At 68.5% G+C, this 22412-nt stretch overlaps 2 protein-coding genes across 2 annotated transcripts in view; one reads left to right on the top strand and one right to left on the bottom strand.

Annotated features, from left to right (window-relative positions):
• Window positions 1-22412, bottom strand: part of RPS9 (ribosomal protein S9) — a 56177-nt gene that overhangs the window by 7621 nt on the left and 26144 nt on the right. The window lies entirely within an intron of this gene.
• LMTK3 (lemur tyrosine kinase 3) lies at window positions 1784-22190 on the top strand. Its single transcript, XM_072847691.1, is given in 20 exon segments — window positions 1784-1832; window positions 3816-4009; window positions 4118-4262; window positions 5844-5920; window positions 6009-6127; window positions 6231-6318; window positions 7745-7787; window positions 7790-7889; window positions 8990-9074; window positions 10227-10348; window positions 12589-12738; window positions 14409-14530; window positions 14533-15274; window positions 15412-16949; window positions 17068-17263; window positions 17981-18768; window positions 19666-20021; window positions 20984-21071; window positions 21457-21597; window positions 22125-22190. Coding segments are annotated over 20 exon segments (5160 nt in total). The 3' UTR covers window positions 22142-22190.

Here is a 22412-nt window from a genome sequence, read left to right as displayed (position 1 = left end):
GGACGTCCACCTTGGGGACAACCGCGCCCCGGTCCAGGACACCTTGGGGACGACCGAGAGAGCCCGCAGGTCCCGCCGGACACCAGGTTGCCCAGGGGCCACCGAGGTGGCACCGGTGGCCCGGGCTTTGTCACCCGCAGGTGGAGGTGGCACCGGTGGGACACGCTGGGTCCGGTCCCGTCTCCCAGTATGGGACAACTGGAGCTCCTGGTGACACCCCAGCCCGGGGGCCACCGAGGGGAGGGGACAGAGGGGACAGGGGTGGCACCAGCCTGGAGAGCGGGACCTCGGGGACAGGGAAGGAGGGGACCGGGCTCTGCTGGTGACAAGGGACAGGGCAGGAGGGAGGTGGCACCATCAAGGCCACCGGCTGGTGGCCACGGCCATGGGGGACACGCTGGTGGTGGCCCAGGTCGAGGACATGGTGGCCCCCACGTCCCACATTGTTCCTCCTGCACATCCCCCGCTCTGTCCCCTCGTGTCCCCTCCCTGCCCACCTCCTTGTCCCCCCGTGTCCCTTCCATGTCCCCCTCGTGTCCCCCTCCCTCTCCCCTGTGTCCCCCCCACGTCCACCTCCTTGTCCCCTCTAGTGTCCCCCAGTGTCCCCTCCTGTCCCCCTCTATGTCACCCCGTTGTCCCCCAGTGTCCCCCTGTCCCTGACCCCCTGTCCCCCCCGTCCCTCCATGTGCCCCTCTGTGTCCCTGTGTCCCCCCATGTCCCCTCTCTGTCCCCCCGTGTCCCCTCCCTGCCCACCTCCTTGTCCCCCCGTGTCCTATGTCCCTTATGTCCCACCATGTCCCCTCATGTGTCCCCTCCGTGTCCCCCATGTCCCCCGTGTGCCCCCATGTTCCCTCCCTGTCCCCTCCATGTCCCCCCATGTCCCCCGTGTCCCCTCCCTGTCCCCCCGTGCCCCCCATGTGTCCCCCGTGTCCCCTCTCTGTCCCCCATGTCCCTCTTCACGCCGACCTCCTTGTCCCCTCTAGTGCCCCCCAATGTCCCCCTCCATCCCCCGTGTCCCCTCCCTGTCCCCCGTGTCCCCTCCCTGTCCCCCCGTGTCCCCCCGTGTCCCCTTATGTCCCCCATGTCCCCTCCCTGTCCCCCGTGTCCCCTCATGTCATCCCCGTGTCCCCCCGTGTCCCCTCCCTGTCCCCCGTGTCCCCTTATGTCCCCCGTGTCCCCCGTGTCCCGTCCCTGTCCCCCCGTGTCCCCCCGTCCCCCTCTCCCCCATCCCCCGCGCCCCCCGCCCCGCCCCCGTGGTACCCAGCCCCGTCGCCATGGCAACCCCCTGCATCCCGCGCCCCGCCCCGCGCCGGGAGGGCGGCACCCGCGCTGACTGACAGCCGCAAACACCAATAGGAGGCGGCGGCCGGCGGGGCGGGGCCGGGGGCGGGGGGGCAGCAGCGCTCCCGCACGGCCGCGCCGCCGCCTCCTCGGCCGCCTCCGCCGCCCCGACCCCGGGCCCCGCCGCCGCCCCCGGCACCCCCGATCGCCCCCTATCGCCCCCCATTGACCGCCCCCCCCTTGGCCCCCATCCTCGCTCCTGCCTCCCCACCCCGCTTCCAGCCCCCATTGTCCCCCGCCCCTCTACCCCCCATTCCCCCTCATCCCCCTTATTGCCACCCCCTCTTTTCCACCCCCCACCCCCAGGATGGCACCGGCCGCCCCCGCCCGGGCCGCCCCCTCGGCCGGGCCCCCCGCCCGCCCCGTTAAGGCCCCAGCGGGGCCGGGATGCGGCGGCCGGGGCCCCCTCCTGCCGGCCGCCGCCGCCGCCGCCGCCGCCGCCATGGCCTCGCTCGGGCCCCACGGCGTCCTGGGGGCCCCCCCGCCCCGCGGTGAGTCCTGCGCCCCGCACCGCCCGCCGGCCCTCCGTCCGTCCGTCCATCCAGCCCCACGTCCGTCCGTCCGTCGCCACGTCCATCCAGCCCCACATCTGTCCGTCCATCCGTCCCTCCAGCCAGCCCCCCATCCATGCATCCATCCAGCCCCACGTTCATCTGTCCCCACGTCCGGCCAGCCCCACGTCCGTCCGTCCATCCATCACCATGTCCAGCCAGCCCCATGTCCATCCATCCATCCCTCCATCCAGCCAGCCCCACGTCCGTCCGTCCGTCCGTCCAGCCAGCCAGCCCCACGTCCATCTGTCCATCCAGCCCCACGTCCATCTGTCCATCCATTGCCATGTCCATCCGTCCCCACGTCCATCTGTCTGGCCAGCCAGCCAGCCAGCCCCATGTCCGTCTGCCCAGCCAGCCCCACGTCCCTCTGTCCATCCATCACCACATCCATCCAGCCCCACGTCCGTCTGTCCATCTGTCCGGCCAGCCAGCCCCACGTCCATTCAGCCAGCCAGCCCCATGTCCATCTCTCCCCACGTCCATCCCTCCCCATGTCCGTCTGTCCCTCCATCCAGCCAGCCAGCCAGCCCCACGTCCGTCCGTCCATCCGTCTGTCCATTCAGCCCCACATCCACCCGTCCCCACATCCGTCCGTCCATCCAGCCCCATGTCCATCTGTCCATCCATCGCCATGTCCATCCAGCCCCACATCCATCCGTCCCCATGTCCGTCTGTCCCCACGTCCGTCTGTCCCCATGCCCATCCACCTCCACATCCTTCCCTATGTCCGTCTGTCCCCACGTCCGTCTGTCCCCACGTCCCTCCATCTCCATGTCCGTCCAGCCCTGTGTCCATCCCCTGTGTCCCTCTGTCCCCCCATCCGTCCCCACATCCGTCCGTCCATCCCCACGTCCCTCTGTCCCCCTGTCCCTCCGTCCCTCTGTCTTGCCCCCCCCATCTCTGCCATCTCATCCCCCAGCCCCCCTTGTCCCCAACCCCCTCCGGTCCCCCCAGCCCCCTGGTGTCCCCAGCCCCCTTGTCCCCACCCCCCTCCGGTCCCCCCACCCCCAGTGTCCCCAGCCCCCTTGTCCCCAACCCCCCCCGGTCCCCCAGCCCCCTTGTTCCCAGCCCCCTTGTCCCCAACCCCCCGTCCCCCAGCCCCCGGTGTCCCCACCCCCCTTGTCCCCAACCCTCTGTTGTCCCCATCCCTCCGCCATCCCAATTCCTCTGTTGTCCCCAGCCCCCACCCCCCTTGTCCCCATCCCCTGTTGTCCCCCCGCTGTCCCCAGCCCTCTGGTCCCCCCATCCCTTGTCCCCAGCCCTCCGGTCCCGTGTCCCCCCCCCTGCTGTCCCCAGCCCTCCGGTGTCCCCAGCCCCCGCCGGTGTCCCCATCCCCCAGCCCCCTGTCCCCGTCCCCCCATCCCCATCCCCCATTGTCCCCAGCCTCCCGTTGTCCCCATCCCCTGTCCCCCCCGTCCCCCACGCCCCAGCCCTCCGTCCCCTGTTGTCGTCCCCCCCGGCCCCCCATTGTTCCAGCCCCTGTCCCCCTTGTCCCCAGCCCCCTGTCCCCCCGCCCCTCCCCGTCCCCTCCTGGGAAAGGGGGTTGGGGGGAACCCAGGCATCCGGACCCCCCAACGCATCCCCGGGGCAGGATCGGGCCCATGGGAGGGGGTGGACCCCCCCCTCCCGGGGCTTGACTGGATGGAAAGGGCTGAGGGGAGCCCCCCCACACCCTTGGGACCCCCCACCCATGGGACATCCCCGCCCCGGGCCCCCACCCCTGGGGACCCCCACCCCCACCCCCACCCACAGGTGTCCCCCCCCCCCCATGGGACCCTCCCCAGACAGGATCCCCCCATCCCCATGGGACCCCAAAATTCCCCCACGCCCTCCCCCAAGCCCCATGGGTGTGTCCCCCCCAGACAGGGTGCCCCCATCACCCCAAGGGCGCCCCCTCATCCTCTCCCCCACCTCCCCCAGCCTCGGGGTGCACCCCACCACCATGGGGCCCCCAAAACTGCTTCTCCCCCTGCCCCCCCAGGGAGCCTCCCCCGGGGCGGGGGCCGCTGCCCCCCCCCTACGCCGTGGTGCTCATCTCCTGCTCGGGGCTGGTGGCCTTCGTCCTCCTCCTCCTCACCTGCCTCTGCTGCAAACGGGGCGACGTCGGCTTCAAGGTGAGCGACCCCCCCCCCCCCCAATCATTCCGGGAGGTGGGGGAGGGGGAGGGCCACCCCTTGATGACCTCTGACCCCCCCCTCACCCCCCCCGCCGGGGGGACCCAGGAGTTCGAGAACCCCGAGGGGGAGGAGGACTCGGGGGAGTTCACGCCACCGGCGGAGGAGACCCCGTCCTCCCCGTCCCTGCCCGACGTCTACGTCCTGCCCCTGGGTGAGGTGGGGGGGCCCGGCCCGCCGCCCCCCCCCGCCGGTAAGGGGTGCTGGGGGGTGGGGAGGGGAGAGGGAGGAGGTGGGGGGCACCCAATGGGCGCTCGCTGGGCTCCAAGGGGGTTCTAGGTCACCCACTGGGCGCTTTGGGGTGGGTGAAGGGGAGTTCTAGGTCACCCAATGGCTTGGGGGACTCTATGGGGTTCAGAGGCACCCCACAGATGCTGGTGGGGTCCAAGGGGTTCTAGGTCACCCAATGGGCGCCTTGGGGTGGGTGAAGGGGGTTCTACGTCACCCAATGGTTTGGGGGGACCCTCTGGGTGTTCAGAGGCACCCCACAGATACGGGTGGGGTCCAAGGGGAGTTCTAGGTTACCCAAAGGCTTGGGGGGGCCCTATGAGTGCTCAGAGGCACCCCACAGGCACCAGGGGGGCCCTATGGGTGTTCTAGGTCACCCAACAGGTGCTTTGGGGTGGGGAAGGAAGGGTCTAGGTCACCCAATGGCTTGGGGGGACCTTATGGGTCATCCAACGGCTTGGGGGGGCCCTATGGGTGCTCAGAGGCACCCCACAGATAGCAGGGGGGCTCTATGGGTGTTCTAGGTCACCCAACAGGTGCTTTGGGGTGGGTGAAGGAAGGGTCTAGGTCACCCAATGGCTTGGGGGGGGCCTATGGGTCACCCAATGCCTTGGGGGGGCCTATGGGTGCTCAGAGGCACCCCACAGATACCAGGGGGGCTCTATGGGTGTTCTAGGTTGCTCAGTGAGTGCTTTGGGGTGGGTGAAGGGAGGTTCTAGGTCACCCAATGGCTTGGGCGGACCCTATGGGTCACCCAACAGCTTGGGGCAGTTGCCTATGGGTGCTCAGAGGCACCCCACAGATACGGGGGGGACACCTATGGGTGTTCTAGGTCACCCAATGGGTGCTTCAGGGTGGCTCGGGGGGGGGTTCTAGGTCACCCAACAGCTTGGGGGACCCTATGGGAGCTCTAGAGCCCCCCCATGGGTGATCTAGGTCCCCCCCTGCACTGGGTGACCCCCCACGAGCTCCTTGTCACCCCTGGGGGCTCTGTGTGGCATCTGGGGGGGGGGCACCCAGCATTTGGGGGGTACTCAGGATTGGGGGGGGCACCCAACATTTGGGGGGGGCACCCAGCATTTGGGGCGGCCCCACCCTGGAGCGACACCAAACTGGGGCAGGCGCCGGTGGCCCAGAAACGTCACCCGGTCCTGATCAAAGGGGCGACGCGTGGCAGCGCCGAGATGCCGGCAGCTGAGATTGGGGGGGACCCCCCCCCCAAACGCCCATCATGGGGGGGGGCATGAGCCCCCCCCAGTATATCCTGCCCCATCATTTGGGGGTGCTGGGTCCCCCCCAGTGGGTCCTGGCCCATTGCAGGGGGTTCTGATGGCTCCAGGGCACCCTGGGGGGGGTGGGCAGAGTTTGGGGGCCCTCCTGCACCCCTAAACCCCCTGTACCCCAACTCCCCTGCACCCCAAACCCCCTTTGCACCCCAACCATCCCATAACCCACCCCCCTGCACCCCAACCCCTCCCCGCACCCCAACCCCCGGTACCCCAAATCCCTCCCCGGACCCCCAACCCCCCTGTACCCCCAATTTCAGACCCATCGAAGCCCCCGGGTTTGAGCCGGCAGCAGCTGAGCTACCTCCAGGAGATCGGCACCGGCTGGTTCGGGAAGGTGAGGGGGGGGCCGGGGGGGGTCTAGGAGGGGTCTAAGGGGGGGGGGTCACCCCCCTGAACCCCCAAATTTCCTGCCCCCCCCCCAGGTGATCCTGGGGGAGCTGTTGGGGGACGCCAGCCCGGCGCAGGTGGTGGTGAAGGAGCTTCGAGCCGGCGCCGGAGCCCCCGAGCAGCGACGCTTCTTGGCCGAAGCTCAACCCTACCGGTACCGGGGGGGCACCCCAGGAATTTGGGGGGGACCCAGGTGTCCGGGAGGGACCCAGGAGTCCGGGGTTTTGGGGGGGGTGGGGCCCCCCGATGCTTTGCAGGAGCCTCCAGCACCCCAACCTGCTGCAGTGCCTGGGGCTGTGCGGGGAGAGCGGCCCGCTGCTGCTGGTCATGGAGTACTGCCAGCTGGTGAGCGCTCGCACGAGGGGCGCGCACGAGGGGCTTGTGCACGGGGGGTTTGCACGAGGGGTTTGTGCACAGGGGTTTTGCACGAGGGGGTTTTGCACGAGGGGTTTGTGCACAGGGTTTTGCACGAGGGGTTTGCGTGAGAGGTTTTGCATGAGGGGCTTGTGCACAGGGCTTTGCACAAGGGGTTTGTGCACAGGGTTTTGCACGAGGGGTTTGCATGAGGGGTTTTGCACGAGGGGTTTTGCACGAGGGTTTGTGCACAGGGTTTTGCACGAGGGGTTTGCGTGAGAGGTTTTGCATGAGGGGCTTGTGCACGGGGCTTTGCACAAGGGGTTTGTGCACAGGGTTTTGCACGAGGGGGTTTGCGTGAGGGTTTTGCACGAGGGTTTGTGCACAGGGTTTTGCACGAGGGGTTTGTGTGAGGGTTTTGCACAAGGGTTTGTGCACAGGGGCTTTGCACAAGGGGTTGTGCACAGGGTTTTGCACGAGGGGGTTTTGCACGAGGGTTTGTGCACAGGGTTTTGCACGAGGGGTTTGCGTGAGAGGTTTTGCATGAGGGCTTGTGCACGGGGCTTTGCACAAGGGGTTTGTGCACAGGGGTTTTGCACGAGGGGTTTGCATGAGGGTTTTGCACGAGGGGTTTTGCACGAGGGTTTGTGCACAGGGGTTTTGCACGAGGGGGTTTGCGTGAGAGGTTTTGCATGAGGGGCTTGTGCACGGGGCTTTGCACAAGGGGTTTGTGCACAGGGGTTTTGCACGAGGGGTTTGCGTGAGGGGTTTTGCACGAGGGGTTTTGCACAAGGGGTTTGTGCACAGGGGTTTTGCACGAGGGATTTTGCACGAGGGGGTTTGCGTGAGGGGTTTTGCACAAGGGGCTTTGCACAAGGGGGTTGTGCACAGGGTTTTGCACGAGGGGTTTGCACAGGGGTTTTGTGCACAGGGGCTTTGCACGAGGGGTTTGCACAGGTGGGTTGTGCACGAGGGCTTTGCACGAGGGGTTTTCATGGGGGGTTGCATGGGGGTTTTGTGCACAGGGCTTTGCACGAGGGGCTTTGCACGAGGGGTTTGCACAGGTGGGTTGCGCACAGGGGCTTTGCACGAGGGGTTTGCACAGGGGCTCACACGGGGGGTTTGCACGGGTGGGGCTGTGCACAGGAGCTTTGCACGAGAAGCTCACACGGGGGGGGCAGTGGCACGAGGGGTTTGCACGAGGGCGCTTGTGCCCAGGGGCTTTGCACGGGGTGGGGGTTGCACGAGGGGTTTGCACCAGGGGCTCACACAGGGGATTTGCACAAGGGCTTTGCACGGCGGGGGTTGCACGAGGGGTTTGTGCGTGGGGCTTTGCCCCTTCCCGCTGCCCCCAGCGCCCTCCATGACCCCTGGGACCCATGACCCCCTGTGTCCCCGTCCCCGTCCCCCCCCGCAGGGGGACCTGAAGCGATACCTGCGGGCGCAGCGGGGGCCGGGGGGACACCGGAGCTGCCCCCCCGCGACGTGGCCACGCTGCAGCGGTTGGCGCTCGAGGTCACCCTGGGGCTGCGACACCTTCACCGCCACGGCTACGTCCACAGGTACCGCCGGACCCCTGGGGGTGGGGAGGGGCTGGACACGTGGGTCCCCTTGGGGTGGGGGAGAGGGGTCCGGACCCCTGGGTCCCGGGTGGGGAGGGGCTGGACATGTGGGTCTCCTTGGGGTGGGGGAGAGGGGTCCGGACCCCTGGGTCCCTCTGGGTGGGGAGGGGCTGGACATGTGGGTCCCCTTGGGGTGGGGGAGAGGGGTCTGGACCCCTGGGTCCCTCTGGGTGGGGGGAGGGCTGGACATGTGGGTCCCCTTGGGGTGGGGGAGAGGGGTCTGGACCCCTGGGTCCCTCTGGGTGGGGAGGGGCTGGACATGTGGGTCCCCTTGGGGTGGGGGAGAGGGGGTCTGGACCCCTGGGTCCCTTGGGGCGGGGGGGCTGGGACACGTGGGTCCCCTTGGGGTGGGGGAGAGGGGGTCCGGACCCCTGGGTCCCGGGTGGGGAGGGGCTGGACATGTGGGTCCCCTTGGGGTGGGGGAGAGGGGTCCGGACCCCTGGGTCCCTCCGGGGGGTCTGGAGTGGGGGACAGGGGGTCCGGACCCCTGGGTCCCTTGCGGGGGGGCTGGGACATGTGGGTCCCCTTGGGGTGAGGGAGAGGGGTCCGGACCCCTGGGTCCCCTCACACAGAGGGGAGGGGGCTGGGGCGGGGTCCCCAAGGGGGTGTGGGGGTCTCCCCAGACACCCGGGTCCCCCCTGGGTTAGGGGGTGTCCCCCCCCCCCACATGCCCGGGTATCTGGGGGGTGTCCCCCTGATGCTTGGGTGCCCCCCGAGCCAGCCGGGTCCCCCTGGGGTGGGGTCCCCCCCCCCAGATGCCTGGGTCCCCCCCGGCCCCATGGGTCTCCCCGGGAGGGGGGGGGTCCTCAGATGCCTGGGGTACCCCTGCACACCTGGGTGTCCCCCCCGGATGCCTGGGTCCCCCTGGGGGTGGGGGTTCCCCAGCCACCTGGGTCCCCTTGGGGTGGGGGTTCCCCGGATGCCTGGGTCCCCTCGGGGGCGGGGTCCCCCCCCAGACGCCGGGGTCCCCTTGGGGTGGGGGTCCCCCCCCGGACGCCGGGGTCCCCCCCGGACGCCTGGGGGCTGAGCGGGTCCCGCAGCGACCTGGCCCTCCGCAACTGCCTGCTGACCTCGGAGCTGACGGTGCGGCTGGGGGACTACGGGCTGGCCCACAGCAACTACCGGGTGGGTGGCACCTGCGGGGACAGGGGGACATGGGGACATGGCTGGGAGGGGACAGGGATGGGGGGACACCGGAACGGGGACCAGCCAGGATGGGGACGGGGATGGGGACCAGCCAGGACAGGGGGACACGGGGACAGGGACCAGCTGGGATGGGGACAGGGGGACATGGGGACAGGGACCAGCTGGGATGGGGACAGGGACAGGGGGACATGGGGACAGGGACCAGCCAGGATGGGGACAGGGATGGGAACCAGCCAGGACAGGGGGACACGGGGACAGGGACCAGCCGGGATGGGGACAGGGGGACATGGGGACAGGGACTAGCCAGGATGGGGACAGGGATGGGGGACACCGGAACGGGGACCAGCCGGGATGGGGACGGGGATGGGGACCAGCCAGGACAGGGCGACACGGGGACAGGGATGGGGACCAGCCAGGACAGGGGGACATGGGCACAGGGACCAGCTGGGATGGGGACAGGCGGACACGGGGACAGGGACCAGCTGGGATGGGGACAGGGACCAGCCAAGATGGGGACGGGGATGGGGACCAGCCAGGACAGGGGGACACAGGGATGACCAGGATGGGGACAGGGACAGGGACCAGCCAGGATGGGGGGGACACAAAGATTGGGGACAGGGGTGGCAGGACACAGGAATGGGGACCAGCTGGGAGGGGACATGGGGACGAGCTGGGTTGGGGACAGGGATGGGGACCAGTCGGAAGAGGGGGACATGGGGACAGGGACCAGCTGGGATGGGGACAGGGACGGGGACCAGCCAGGATGGGGACAGGGATGGCGGGACACAGGACTGGGGACCAGCTGGGACGGGGACAGGGGGACACGGGGATGACCAGGACGGGGACAGCGATGGGGACCAGCCAGGATGGGGGGAACACGGGGATGGGAACCAGCAGGGAGGGGACACAGGGACCGGCTGTGTTGGGGACAGGGACCAGCCAGGACGGGGTGACAAAGCTGGGGACTCACCAGGACAGACCCAGGGGTCTGGGGACACGTTGGGGACAGGGACCCACCGGGATGGGGCCAGGAGCCTCAGGACCAGTTGGGGACAGAATTGGGACTGCTGGGATGGGCGGGGCCAGTCTGGGGCCAGGGTTGGGGACAACGGGTGACACCCCCCCCCCCAGGAGGACTACTACGTGACCCCCGAGCGGCTGTGGGTCCCCCTGCGCTGGGTGGCCCCCGAGCTGCTGGCCGAGACCCGGGGGACCCTCGCGGTGGCAGAGCAGAGCAAGGAGAGCAACGTCTGGTGAGTCGGGGACACCGGGGGACGTGGGGGACACTGGGGGACACCACGGGACATGGGGGCCACCACGGACACCGGGGGACATCAGGGACACCGGGGACACCGCCAGCCCAGTGGCACAGCGTGGCGGTGTCACCCTGTCCCAGTGCTGGGGTGTCCTGGTGGGGCGGGGGGATGGGGTCCTGGTGTCACCGTGTTGGGGTGTCACGGTGTGTCGGTCGGTGGCCTGGTGTCACGATGTTGTGGTGTGGCAGCACTGCAATGTCCTGGTGTCACGGCGTTGGGGTGTGACAGTGTTGGAAGGTCCCGGTGTCACCGTGTTGGGCTGTGACGGTGTCATGGTGTGACAGCATCCTGGTGTCACGGTGTTGGGGTGTGACGGTGTTGGAAGGTCCCGGTGTCACCGTGTTGGGCTGTGACGCCATGGTGTCAGGCTGTTGGGGTGTGACAGCATCCTGGTGTCACGGTGTTGGGGTGTGACGGTGTTGGAAGGTCCCGGTGTCACCGTGTTGGGCTGTGATGATGTCATGGTGTCACCATGTTGGGGTGTGATGGTGTCCTGGTGTCATGGTGTTGGGGTGTGACGGTGTTGGAAGGTCCCGGTGTCACCGTGTTGGGCTGTGACGGTGTCATGGTGTCAGAGTGTTGGGGCGTGATGGTGTTCTGGTATCATGGTGTCAGGGTGTGACGGTGTTGGAAGGTCCTGGTGTCACCGTGTTGGGCTGTGACGCCATGGTGTCAGGCTGTTGGGGTGTGACAGCATCCTGGTGTCATGGTGTTGGGGTGTGACAGTGTTGGAAGGTCCCGGTGTCACCGTGTTGGGCTGTGATGATGTCATGGTGTCACCGTGTTGGGGTGTGATGGTGTCCTGGTGTCACAGTGTTGGGGTGTGACAGTGTTGGAAGGTCCCGGTGTCACCGTGTTGGGCTGTGACGGTGTCATGGTGTCAGAGTGTTGGGGCGTGATGGTGTTCTGGTATCATGGTGTCAGGGTGTCACGGTGTTGGAAGGTCCCGGTGTCACCGTGTTGGGCTGTGACGCCATGGTGTCAGGCTGTTGGGGTGTGACAGCATCCTGGTGTCACGGTGTTGGGGTGTGACGGTGTTGGAAGGTCCCGGTGTCACCGTGTTGGGCTGTGATGGTGCCATGGTGTCAGGCTGTTGGGGTGTGACAGCATCCTGGTGTCATCGTGTTGGGGTGTGACGGTGTTGGAAGGTCCCGGTGTCACCGTGTTGGGCTGTGATGTCATGGTGTCACCGTGTTGGGGTGTGATGGTGTCACGGTGTCAGGCTGTTGGGGTGTGACAGCATCCTGGTGTTGGAATTCCTGGTGTCACTGTGTTGGGCTGTGATGGTGCCATGGTGTCAGGGTGTTGGGGTGTGACAGCATCCTGGTGTCACGGTGTTGGGGTGCCGCGGTGCCCACCTGTGACGGCGTTACGCTGTCCCAATGTCACGGTGTCCCGTTGTACCCTGCAACAGCTGCGCGGTGCCCAGGTGGGACGGGGTTGTGATGCCGCGGTGCCGGATGGGACGGTGCCCAGCGTGACGGTGTTGGGGTGCCGCGATGCTGCGGTGGTCCCTGGCACGAGGGTGTTGCGGTGGCACGGTACCCAGTGCGACGGTCCCTGCTGTCACGGTGTTGTGCCACGGCACCTGACGCGGTGGTGCCAGGTGTCACGGTGTTGCGATGCCACGGTACCCAGCACGATGGTCCCCGGTGTGATGGTGACAACTGTCACGGTGTTGCGATGCCGTGGTACATCATGTGCCGGTGACAAGTGTCACGGTGTTGTGATGCCGCGATACCTGGTATGATGGTCCCTGCTGTGACTGTGACAAGTGTCACGGTGTTGTGGCGCCGTGGTACCTGATGTGCCAGTGCCGGGTGTCACGGTGTTGCGATGCCACGGTAGCCAACGTGATGGTCCCTGGTGCGACGGTGACAAGCGTCACGCTGTTGCGACGCCGCGGTACCCAACGTGCTGGTGCCAGGTGTCACGGTGCCGCAATGGCGCCGTACCCAGCACGACGGTCCCTGGCGTGACGGTGACAAGCGTCACGGTGTTGTGACACCGCAATACCCAGCACGACGGTCGCTGGTGCGACGGCGACAAGCGTCACGGTGTCGCGATGCCGCGGTACCTGGTGCCACGGTGTTGCGATGCCGCCGTACCCGGTCCCCGCGCCGTGGCGGGGCCGGGTGCCGGTGGTGACAGCGCTGGTGTCACGGTGTCCCCGTCAGGTCGCTGGGGGTGACGCTGTGGGAGCTGTTTGAGCTGGGGGTCCAGCCCTACCGGCACCTCTCGGACCAGGAGCTCCTCGGCCGCCTGATGCGCCGGCGCCCGCTGGCCCTCGGCCGCCCCCGCCTCCGCCTGCCCCACGCCGACGGCTGGTGAGTGGGGGGACACGGGGACACGACCCCCAGCCACACCCCCCCGCCGGCTGTGTCCTCCCATCTGTCCCTGTCTCCCCATGGTGGTGGGTGTCCATCCCCGGGGGGTCCCCGTCACTGTCCCTGTCCCCCCTCTTCCATGCCATCCCCATCCCTGGGGTGTCCCTGTCCCCAGCCCTGGGGTGTCCCTGCCACCCCCATGGTGGCCAGTCCCCGTCCCTGGGGTGTCCCTGTCCCTGGGGTGTCCCCGTCACCCCCCGCCGTGCCATCCCCATCCCTGGGGTGTCCCTGTCCCCAGGGTGTCCCTGTCCCCATCCATGGTGGCCAGTCCCCAGCCCTGGGGTGTCCCTGCCACCCCCATGGTGGCCAGTCCCCGTCCCTGGGGTGTCCCTGTCCCCGGGGTGTCCCCGTCACACCCTGCTGTGCCATCCCCGTCCCTGGGGTGTCCCTGTCCCCAGGGTGTCCCTGTCCCCATCCATGGTGGCCAGTCCCCAGCCCTGGGGTGTCCCTGTTGTCCCCCACCACCATGCCATCCCCATCCCTGGGGTGTCCCTGTCCCCATCCCCAGGGTGTCCCTGTCCCCACATAGCTGTGGGTCCCCATCCCCAGGGTGTCCCTGTCCCCATCCCTGGGGTGTCCCTGTCCCCATCCCCAGGGTGTCCCTGTCCCCAGGGTGTCCCTGTCCCCACATAGCTGTGGGTCCCCATCCCCAGGGTGTCCCTGTCCCCATCCCTGGGGTGTCCCTGTCTCCAGGGTGTCGCTGTCCCCAGGGTGTCCCCATCCCTGGGGTGTCCCTGTCCCCATCCCTGGGACGTCCCTGTCCCCCCCATGGCGGCCGGTCCCCAACCCTGGGGTGTCCCTGTCCCCAGGGTGTCCCTGTCCCTGCATAGTTGTGGGTCCCCATCCCCGGGGTGTCCCTGTCCCCAGGGTGTCCCTGTCCCCCCATGGTGGCCAGTGCCCATCCCTAGGGTGTCCCTGTCCCCATCCCTTGGGTGTCCCTGTGGTGGTGGGTCCCCATCCCCGGGGTGTCCCTGTCCCCAGGGTGTCCCTGTCCCCCCATGGTGGCCAGTGCCCATCCCTAGGGTGTCCCTGTCTCCATCCCTTGGGTGTCCCTGTGGTGGTGGGTCCCCATCCCTGGGGTGTCCCTGTCCCCAGGGTGTCCCTGTCCCCACGTAGCTGTGGGTCCCCATCCCTGGGGTGTCCCTGTCCCCAGGGTGTCCCTGTCCCCACGTAGTTGTGGGTCCCCATCCCCGGGGTGTCCCTGTCCCCAGGGTGTCCCTGTCCCCACGTAGTTGTGGGTCCCCATCCCCGGGGTGTCCCTGTCCCCATGGTGTCCCTGTCCCCATGTAGTTGTGGGTCCCCATCCCCGGGGTGTCCCTGTCCCCATGGTGTCCCTGTCCCCACGTAGCTGTGGGTCCCCATCCCTGGGGTGTCCCTGTCCCCAGGGTGTCCCTGTCCCCCCATGACGGTGAGTCCCCATCCCTGGGGTGTCCCCGACCCTGGGGTGTCCCCGTCCCCAGGGTGTCCCCACCCCTGGGGTGTCCCTGTCCCCCCATGACGGTGAGTCCCCACCCCTGGGGTGTCCCCCTCGGTGAGGGGGGGGGGTGTCCGTGTGTCCGTCCCCTCCGACACCCACCGGTGGGGGGTGGGGGGGTGGGTGTCCCCCACAGGTTCGGGGTGCTGCAGTCCTGCTGGCGCCCGCCCCCCCAGCGTCCCTCCCTGGAGGAGCTGCACCGCCGGCTGAGCACCCTCCTGCGGGGTCCCCCGGGGGGGTCCCCGGCCCCGGCCCCCCCTTGCCCCCCTCCGCCTTCCCCCTCCTCGACGCCTTCCCCGGCCCCGACCCCGAGGACGTCCTTACCGTCACCCAGAGCAGTCGGGGACGTCTGGCCTTCGAGTGTCTTTGGGAACGTGCCCGGGGGGGTCGCGCCGGTGGGGTGCCGCCCCCCCAAAATCGTCCCAGTACCTTGGGGACCCCCGGGGTGCTGCCGGTGTTGGGTGCCCGTAGCCCTTCGGGGACCAGCGAGTACTACATCCGCCTGGAGGAACACGAAGGTGGGGGGGACACGGTGGGGACAGCGGCCACCTCCGGCCCCCCCGTTGTCCCCAACCGTCGTGGGGGGCTCAACCCCTTTCGGGGGGTGCAGGAGACGGCGCTGATGGGGGGCCGGGGAGGGGTGGGGGAGCGCAGCTCGGCGGGGAGCACGGCCGGCAGCGGGGGGAGCAGCCCCCGGCGTCCCCTGGCTTGTCCCCTCTGCCGGGGGGACGAGGAGGGGGACGACGGGGACGCCCCCCCGCCCCCCTGTACCTGCGCCCTGGCCCGCGCCGAGGTGGTGCGGGGGTGGCGGGAACGGGGGGCCCCCCTGCGCCCCCGTTGTGACAGCGCCGGGGACGACTCGTCCCTGCGGGCCGAGAGGGGCTCCTTGGTGGAGTGTCCGGCGGCCACCGAGGTCACCGAAGCCACCGAGGCCACCGGCCACCCCGGGATTTGGGGGCCGGAGGGGCGGGGGGCAGCGGTGGGGCGAGATGAGGTGGCACCGTGGGGACAGGAGAGGTCGTCGATGACCAGAGAGGTGGCACCTGGGGCGCAAGGGACGTCCCCTTTGGAACTGGAGGTGGCCCCATGGGGACAAGAGCAGTCTTTGTTGACGCAAGAGAGGCCACCGTTGACCCAAGGGACGTCCCCTTTGGCACTGGAGATGGCCCCGTGGGGACAAGAGAGGCCACCGTTGACCAGAGAGGTGGCACCTGGGGCACAAGGGACGTCCCCTTTGGAACTGGAGGTGGCCCCATGGGGACAAGAGAGGCCACCGCTGACGCAAGGGATGTCCCCTTTGGCATTGGAGATGGCCCCATGGGGACAAGAAAGGTCTTTGTTGAGCCAGGAGAGGCCACCGTCAACAAGAGAGGTGGCACCTGGGGCGCAAGGGACGTCCCCTTTGGAACTGGAGGTGGCCCCATGGGGACAACAACAGAGGTCTTCGATGACCCAGGAGAGGCCACCGTTGACGCAAGGGACGTCCCCTTTGGGACTGGAGATGGCCCCGTGGGGACAAGAGAGGTCTTCGTTGACTCAAGAGAGGCCACCGTCAACAAGAGAGGTGGCACCTGGGATGCACGGGACGTCCCCTTTGGCATCGGAGGTGGCCTCGTGGGGACAAGAGAGGTCATCGCTGACACAAGAGAGGTCATCGTTGACGCAAGAGAGGCCACCGTTGACCCGAGGGACGTCCCCTTTGGCACTGGATATGGCCCCGTGGGGCCAAGAGAGGCCACCATTGACCAGAGAGGTGGCACCTGGGGCACAAGGGACATCCCCTTTGGCACTGGAGATGACCCCATGGGGACAAGAGAGGTCACCGTTGACCCCAGAGTTGGCAGCGCTGACACGAGTGACAGCACCATGGGGCCAAGAGATGCCACCGTTGACACGAGAGGTGGCACCTGGGGCACAAGGGACGTCCCCTTCGGCACCCCAGATGGTCCCGTGGGGACAAGGAATGTCACCTTTGACACCAGAAACGGTGCCTGGGACACAAGGGACGTCCCCTTTGGCACCAGAGGTGCCCCCATGGGGACAAGAAAGGCCACCGCTGACGGGAGAGGTGGCACCTTCGGCACCAGAGAGGTCCCCTTTGGCACCAGAGACATTCCCCTGGGGACAAGAGATGTCACCTTTGAGAGGAGAGACGGTGCCCAAGACACAAGGGACATCCCCTTTGGCGGCAGAGGTGGCCCCATGGGGTCACGAGATGTCACCTTCGGCACGAGGGACGTCCCCTTTGGCAGCAGAGACGTCCCCATGGGCACGAGAGACGGCACCTACACGAGAGACGTCACCCGGGGCACAAGGGACGTCCCCTTGGGCATACGAAATGTCCCCTTTGGCACGAGAGACGGTGCCCGGGGGACACGGGACGTCCCCTGCGGCACCAGAGACGTCCCCATGGACACGAGAGACGTCACCTACCCAAGAGATGGCACCTGGGGCACCAGAGACGTCCCCGTGGACACGAGAGATGTCACCCACCCCACGAGAGATGGCACCTGGGGCACAAGGGACGTTCCCTTTGGCATCAGAGACGTCCCCGTGGACACGAGAGACGTCCCCTTTGTCACAAGAGATGTCACCTTCGTCACGAGGGACGTCGCCTTGGACAGACGTGACGGTGCCAGGGGCACGAGGGACGTCCCCGTGGGCACGCTGGACAGACGTGACGGCGCCCGGGGCACCGGGGAGGTCCCCGTGGACACAAGGGACAGCGCCTGGGGCACCAGGGACGTCCCCGAGGGAGGGTTTTCCCCAGGGGGGTCCTTGGGGACCCCCGCCAGGGTCCCCCTTCCCGGGCGCCAGCATCCCCGTGGCCGTGGCCATGCCACCGCTGGCCGCGCTGGCCGAGGGTCCCGAGGAGGAGAAGGTGGCCCTGGTGCCCGGGGTTCTCGGGGACCCCCTCGGGGACACCCCCGCGGTCACCCCTCGGCCAGACAGGGCCACCCAGGGCGGCGCCCCAAGGGGGGACGCAGGGAGGTGCCAAGGGATGTCCCCAAAGGGGTGCCCAGAGATGTCCCCAAAGGGGTCTCCAGAGGGGGGGCCAGAGGGCTGCCAAGGGATGTCCCCAAAGGGGTCCCGAGCGAGGTGCCAAGGGACATCCCCGAAGGGGTCTCCAGAGATGTCCCCAAAGGGGTCTCCGGAGATGTCCCCAAGGGGATCCTCGGAGATGTCCCCAAAGGGATCCCCAGAGAGGTGCCATGGGATGTCCCCAGAGATGTCCCCAAAGGGGTCCCCAGCAGGGTCCCCAGAGAGGAGCCAAGAGACGTCCCCAAGGAGATGCCAAGAGATGTCCCCAAAGGCGTCCCCAAAGACGTCCCCGTCGGGGTCCCCAGAGAGGTGCCAAGAGATGTCCCCAAAGGGGTCCCCAAAGACGTCCCCGTCGGGGTCCCCAGAGAGGTGCCAAGAGATGTCCCCAGGGACGTCCCCACGGAGCTGCCCAAGGGGCTCCTCGGGGCGGTGTCCAGAAGGGGACCCGAAAAGGTGTCCCAAGAGGTCCCCAGAGAAGTGTCCCAAGAGGTCCCCAAAAGGGTCTCTGAGGAGGTGCCCAGAGATGTCCCCAAAGGTGGCCCTGGAGAAGGTCCCCAAGGGGTCCCCAAGGAGGTGCTCAAAGTCCCCAACGGGGTCCCCAGCCAGGTCCCCAAAGGGGTCCCCGGGCAAGGGTCCACTCAAGTCCCCAAAGGCGTCCCCGAGGAGATGCCAAGAGATGTCCCCAAGGAGATTCCAAGAGATGTCCCCAAAGGCGTCCCCAAAGAGATGCCAAGAGATGTCCCCAAGGAAATGCCAAGAGATGATGTCCCCAAAGGTGTCCCCAAAGAGATGTTCAGAGATGTCCCCAAAGGCGTCCCCAAGGAGACGCCAAGAGATGTCCCCAAAGGCGTCCCCAAGGAGATGCCAAGAGATGTCCCCAAGGAGACGCCAAGAGATGTCCCCAAAGGCGTCCCCAAGGAGACGCCAAGAGATGTCCCCACAGGGGACCCAGACGAGGTCCCCAAGAGGGTCCCCAGCCAAGCTCCCGGGGGAGCCATCCCCAAAGGGACCCCCCGAGGCGTCCCCGTCCCCAAGGGCATCCCCGTCCCCGCTGGGCCAGCGCCCCGGGGACAGCGGCTACGAGACGGAGACGTCCCCGTCCCCCGCGGCAGGGGCCGGTGGCGGTGGCACCGCCAGGGTGGCAGCGACCCCGGGGACCCCCATGTCCCGCCGCGGGCAGGGGGACAGGGACGGGGACGTCCCCGGGGCCACCGCCGAGGGGGGGTTCGTGGTCCAGGTGTGCCAGGAGCGGCTGCAGGTCACCCTGCGCGAGGACGTCACCCGAAATCTGCTGGCACCCCGGGGACAGGACGGGCACCCCGAGGCCCCGGGGCGGGGGGGGGCCGGCGGAGGGGGGGGGGGGCACCACGGCAACGGCGCCGCCGCCACCGACGTCCCCGTCCCCGCGGCCACCCCCGTCCCCGCGGCCACCCCCAGCAGCGCCGACATCCGAGGTGGGTGAGGGACGGGGGCGGGAAGGGGGGTTGGGGGGCAGGAAGGGGTGGGGGGTCCCGGTGTGGTGCATTGTGGGAAGGGGGGCACCTTCCTGCCCCCCCCCTTTTGACTCTTTTTGTCCCTTTCTCTCTGCCCCCCAACCTGCCCCATGGCCCCCCTAACCTGCTCCTACAACCCCTCTCTGCCCCCCAACTTGCCCCACGGACCCCTCTACCCCCCAATCTTGCCCCACTGCCCCTAACCTGCCCCACGGCCCCCAACGTGCCCCATTGCCCCACTCTGACCCCTCTAACCCTCCCAATCTTGCCCCACTGCCCCCCAACCTGCCCCACTACCCCCTAACCTACCCTACAACCTCGCTGCCCCCCATTGCCCCCTAACCTGCCCCACTGCCCCCCCAACGTGCCCCATTGCCCCGCTCTGACCCCCTCTAACCCCCCCAATCTCGCCCCACTGCCCCCTAACCTGCCCTACAACCCCTCTCTGCCCCCTATCCCCTAACCTGCCCCACTGCCCCCTCTAACCCCCCAATCTTGCCCCACTGCCCCCTAACCTGCCCTACAACCCCTCTCTGCCCCCTATCCCCCTAACCTGCCCCACTGCCCCCTCTAACCCCCCAATCTTGCCCCACTGCCCCTAACCTGCCCTACAACCCTCTCTGCCCCCTATCCCCTAACCTGCCCCATTGCCCCCCTCTAACCCTCCAATCTCGCCCCACTGCCCCCTAACCTGCCCTACAACCCCTCTCTGCCCCGCTACCCCGCCCCATTGCCCCCTCTGACCCCCCAATCTTGCCCCACTGCCCCCCAACCTGCCCTACGCCCCCTCTCTGCCCCCACCGCCCCCTAACCTGCCCCTCTCTGCCCCCTAACCTGCCCCACCGCCCCCCCCCCCAGCGAAGGCCTCCCGCCTCTCTCTCCCCCTGCCTCCCCTGGCCCTGCGGCCTTTCCCCCGCCGCGGCCCGCGGGCCCCGCGCTGGGAAGCGGCCGAGGCGCGGGGGCCGCCGGAGGAGGAGGAAGAGGAGGAGGAAGAGGAGGACGAGGAAGAGGAAGAGGAGGCCGAGGAGGCGGCGGCGGGCGGGGGCGGCCCCGCGGGGCCGGTGGTGCCGGTCGTGGTGACCCGCTGGGACGGGCGCGGCCTCCGGGGCCTCCTCAAGTCGCCGCGGGCCGCGGCGGAAGCGGAAGCGGCGCTGGCGCGCAAGCGCAAGATGGTGTCCTTCTTCGATGACGTCACCGTCTACCTCTTCGACCAGGTGGGCGGGGACGACGCTCATAGGCGGGAGGGGCGGCGGGAGGCCCCGCCCACAGGAGGAGGGAGGGGGCGGAGACAAAGGGAGAGGGCGGAGACAAAGGGGGAGGAGACAAAGGGAGGGCGGAGACAAAGGGGGAGGAGACAAGGGGAGGGAAGGGAGGGGAGGAGACGAAGGGGAGGAGACAAAGGGGGGAGGAGACAAAGGGAGGGGAGGAGACAAAGGGGGAGGAGACAAGGAGGGAAGGGAGGGAGGAGACGAAGGGGGAGGAGACAAAGGGGAGGAGACAAAGGGAGGGGAGGAGACAAAGGGGGAGGAGACAAGGGGAGGAAGGGAGGGGGAGGAGACGAAGGGGGAGGAGACAAAGGGGAGGAGACAAAGGGGGAGGAGACAAAGGGGAGGAGACAAAGGGGGGAGGAGACAAAGGGAGGGGAGGAGACAAAGGGGAGGAGACAAAGGGAGGGGAGGAGACAAGGGGAGGGGAGGAGACAAAGGGGAGGAGACAAAGGGAGGAGGCGGAGACAAAGGGGGCGGAGACAAAGGGAGGGGAGGAGTCAAAGGGAGGGAAGGGAGGGGGAGGAGACAAAGGGGGAGGAGACAAAAGGAGGGGAGGAGACAAAGGGGGAGGAAACAAGGGGAGGGGCGGAGGCAAAGGGAGGGGAGGAGTCAAAGGAGGAGGAGACAAAGGGAGGGGAGGAGACAAACGGAGAGGAGACAAAGGGGGCAGAGACAAAGAGAGGGGGAGGAGTCAAAGGGAGGGAATGGAGGGGGAGGAGACAAAGGGAGGGGAGGAGACAAAGGGGAGGAGACAAAGGGAGGGGGAGGAGTCGGAGGGGAGGAGACAAAGGGAGGGAGGAGTCAAAGGGAGGGGAGGAGTCAAAGGGAGGGGAGGAGACAAAGGGAGGGGAGGAGTCAAAAGAAATGGAGGCGTGGTCGGCGCTGAAAGGCTCCGCCCACCCGCGCAGGAGACGCCCACCAACGAGCTGAGCTGCCAGAGCGCCGCCGAGGGGGAGGAGGCGGAACCCGACGCTTTCGCGCCCCCTGGCGGAATCGGTGCGTGCTGCCGCCGGGGGGGAGGACCCAAGGGAGGGGTCGTGGGGTGTCCCGCCCCATAGCGGGGGTCCTGGGTCACGGGGGGGCTCAGCCCCATGTATGGGGGTCCTGAGCACTGGGGGGTCTCTGCCCTATAGTGGGGGTCCTGGGGCTTGGGGGTCCCTGACCCATGGGGGAGGGTGTCCTGCCCCATAGCGGGGGTCCTGGGTCTTGGGGGGAGGCTCAGCCCCATATATGGGGGTCCTGAGCATTGGGGGGGTCTCTGCCCCATAGCAGGGGGTCCTGGGTCATGGGGAGGGTCTAGGGTCATGGGAGGGGGTCCCTGCCCCATAGCGGGGGGTCCTGGGCATTGGGGGGGGGGGCCCTGACCCCCAACACCCCACAGGAGGGGTCTTCGAGTGGGAGGAGGAGCAGGGCCCCCCCGGCCCCCCCCTGGGTGGGGACCCCCGACGTGGCACCCGCTTCACCGTCTGCCCCGCGCTGGAGCCCCCCCGGGGCCCCCCCGAGCCCGAGCGCCCCACGGCCCGTGAGTGGGGGGGCAAAGCTGGGGGGCTGGGGGGGCAAAGGGGCAAATCTCGGGGGCTGGGGGTCCCAGGGGGCAGATTTGGGGGCTGGGGGGCAAAGGGGCAGATAAGAGGGGCTGGGGGTCCCAGGGCAAGATAAGGGGGCTGGGGGGGCAAAGAGGCAAATTGGGGGGCTGGGGGTCCCGGGGGCAGATTTGGGGGCTGGGGGGCAAAGGGGCAGATCCAGGGGTACTAGGGGGCAAAGGGGCAAATTTGGGGGGCTGGGGGTCCCAGGGGCGGATAAGGGCGTTGGGGGGCAAAGGGGCAGATAAGGGGGCTGGGGGTCCCGGGGAGATTTGGGGGCTGGGGGGGCAAAGGGGCAGATCCGGGGGTACTGGGGGGCAGATGTGGGGGGCTGGGGGGCAAATTGGGGGCTGGGGGTCCCGGGGGAGATTTGGGGGGCTGGGGGGGCAAAGGGGCAGAGTTGGGGGGCTGGGGGGAGGGGTGGTCTGGATCTGGGGGTACCTGACCCCGCCCCCCCCTTTTCCAGCCCCCATCGAGAACTGAGCCGGGGGGCCGGAGCCCCTCCCCACTCCATCGCAGCCACTTTGGGGGGCCCCCACCGCTGCCCCTCCCCCAACCCCCCCAACCCCGTGGCGGGGGGAGGGGCACGACCGGATTTGCGGGGTCCTCGCCCCTCCCCCCGCTCCTTTTCTACAGTGACTTTGGGGGGTGGGGAAATGGGGAGCCCCCTCACCCGGTGCCAAAATGGGGGCCCCCGCCCCCTCCCCCAGACCCAGCAAGGGGGCCCTGCCCCATGTAGCCCCCCGGTGCCAAA

The sequence above is a fragment of the Ciconia boyciana genome, chromosome 28, assembly GCF_034638445.1.
Source record: "Ciconia boyciana chromosome 28, ASM3463844v1, whole genome shotgun sequence".
Lineage (NCBI taxonomy): Eukaryota > Metazoa > Chordata > Aves > Ciconiiformes > Ciconiidae > Ciconia > Ciconia boyciana.
This window is presented reverse-complemented; position numbering and strand designations above follow the sequence as displayed.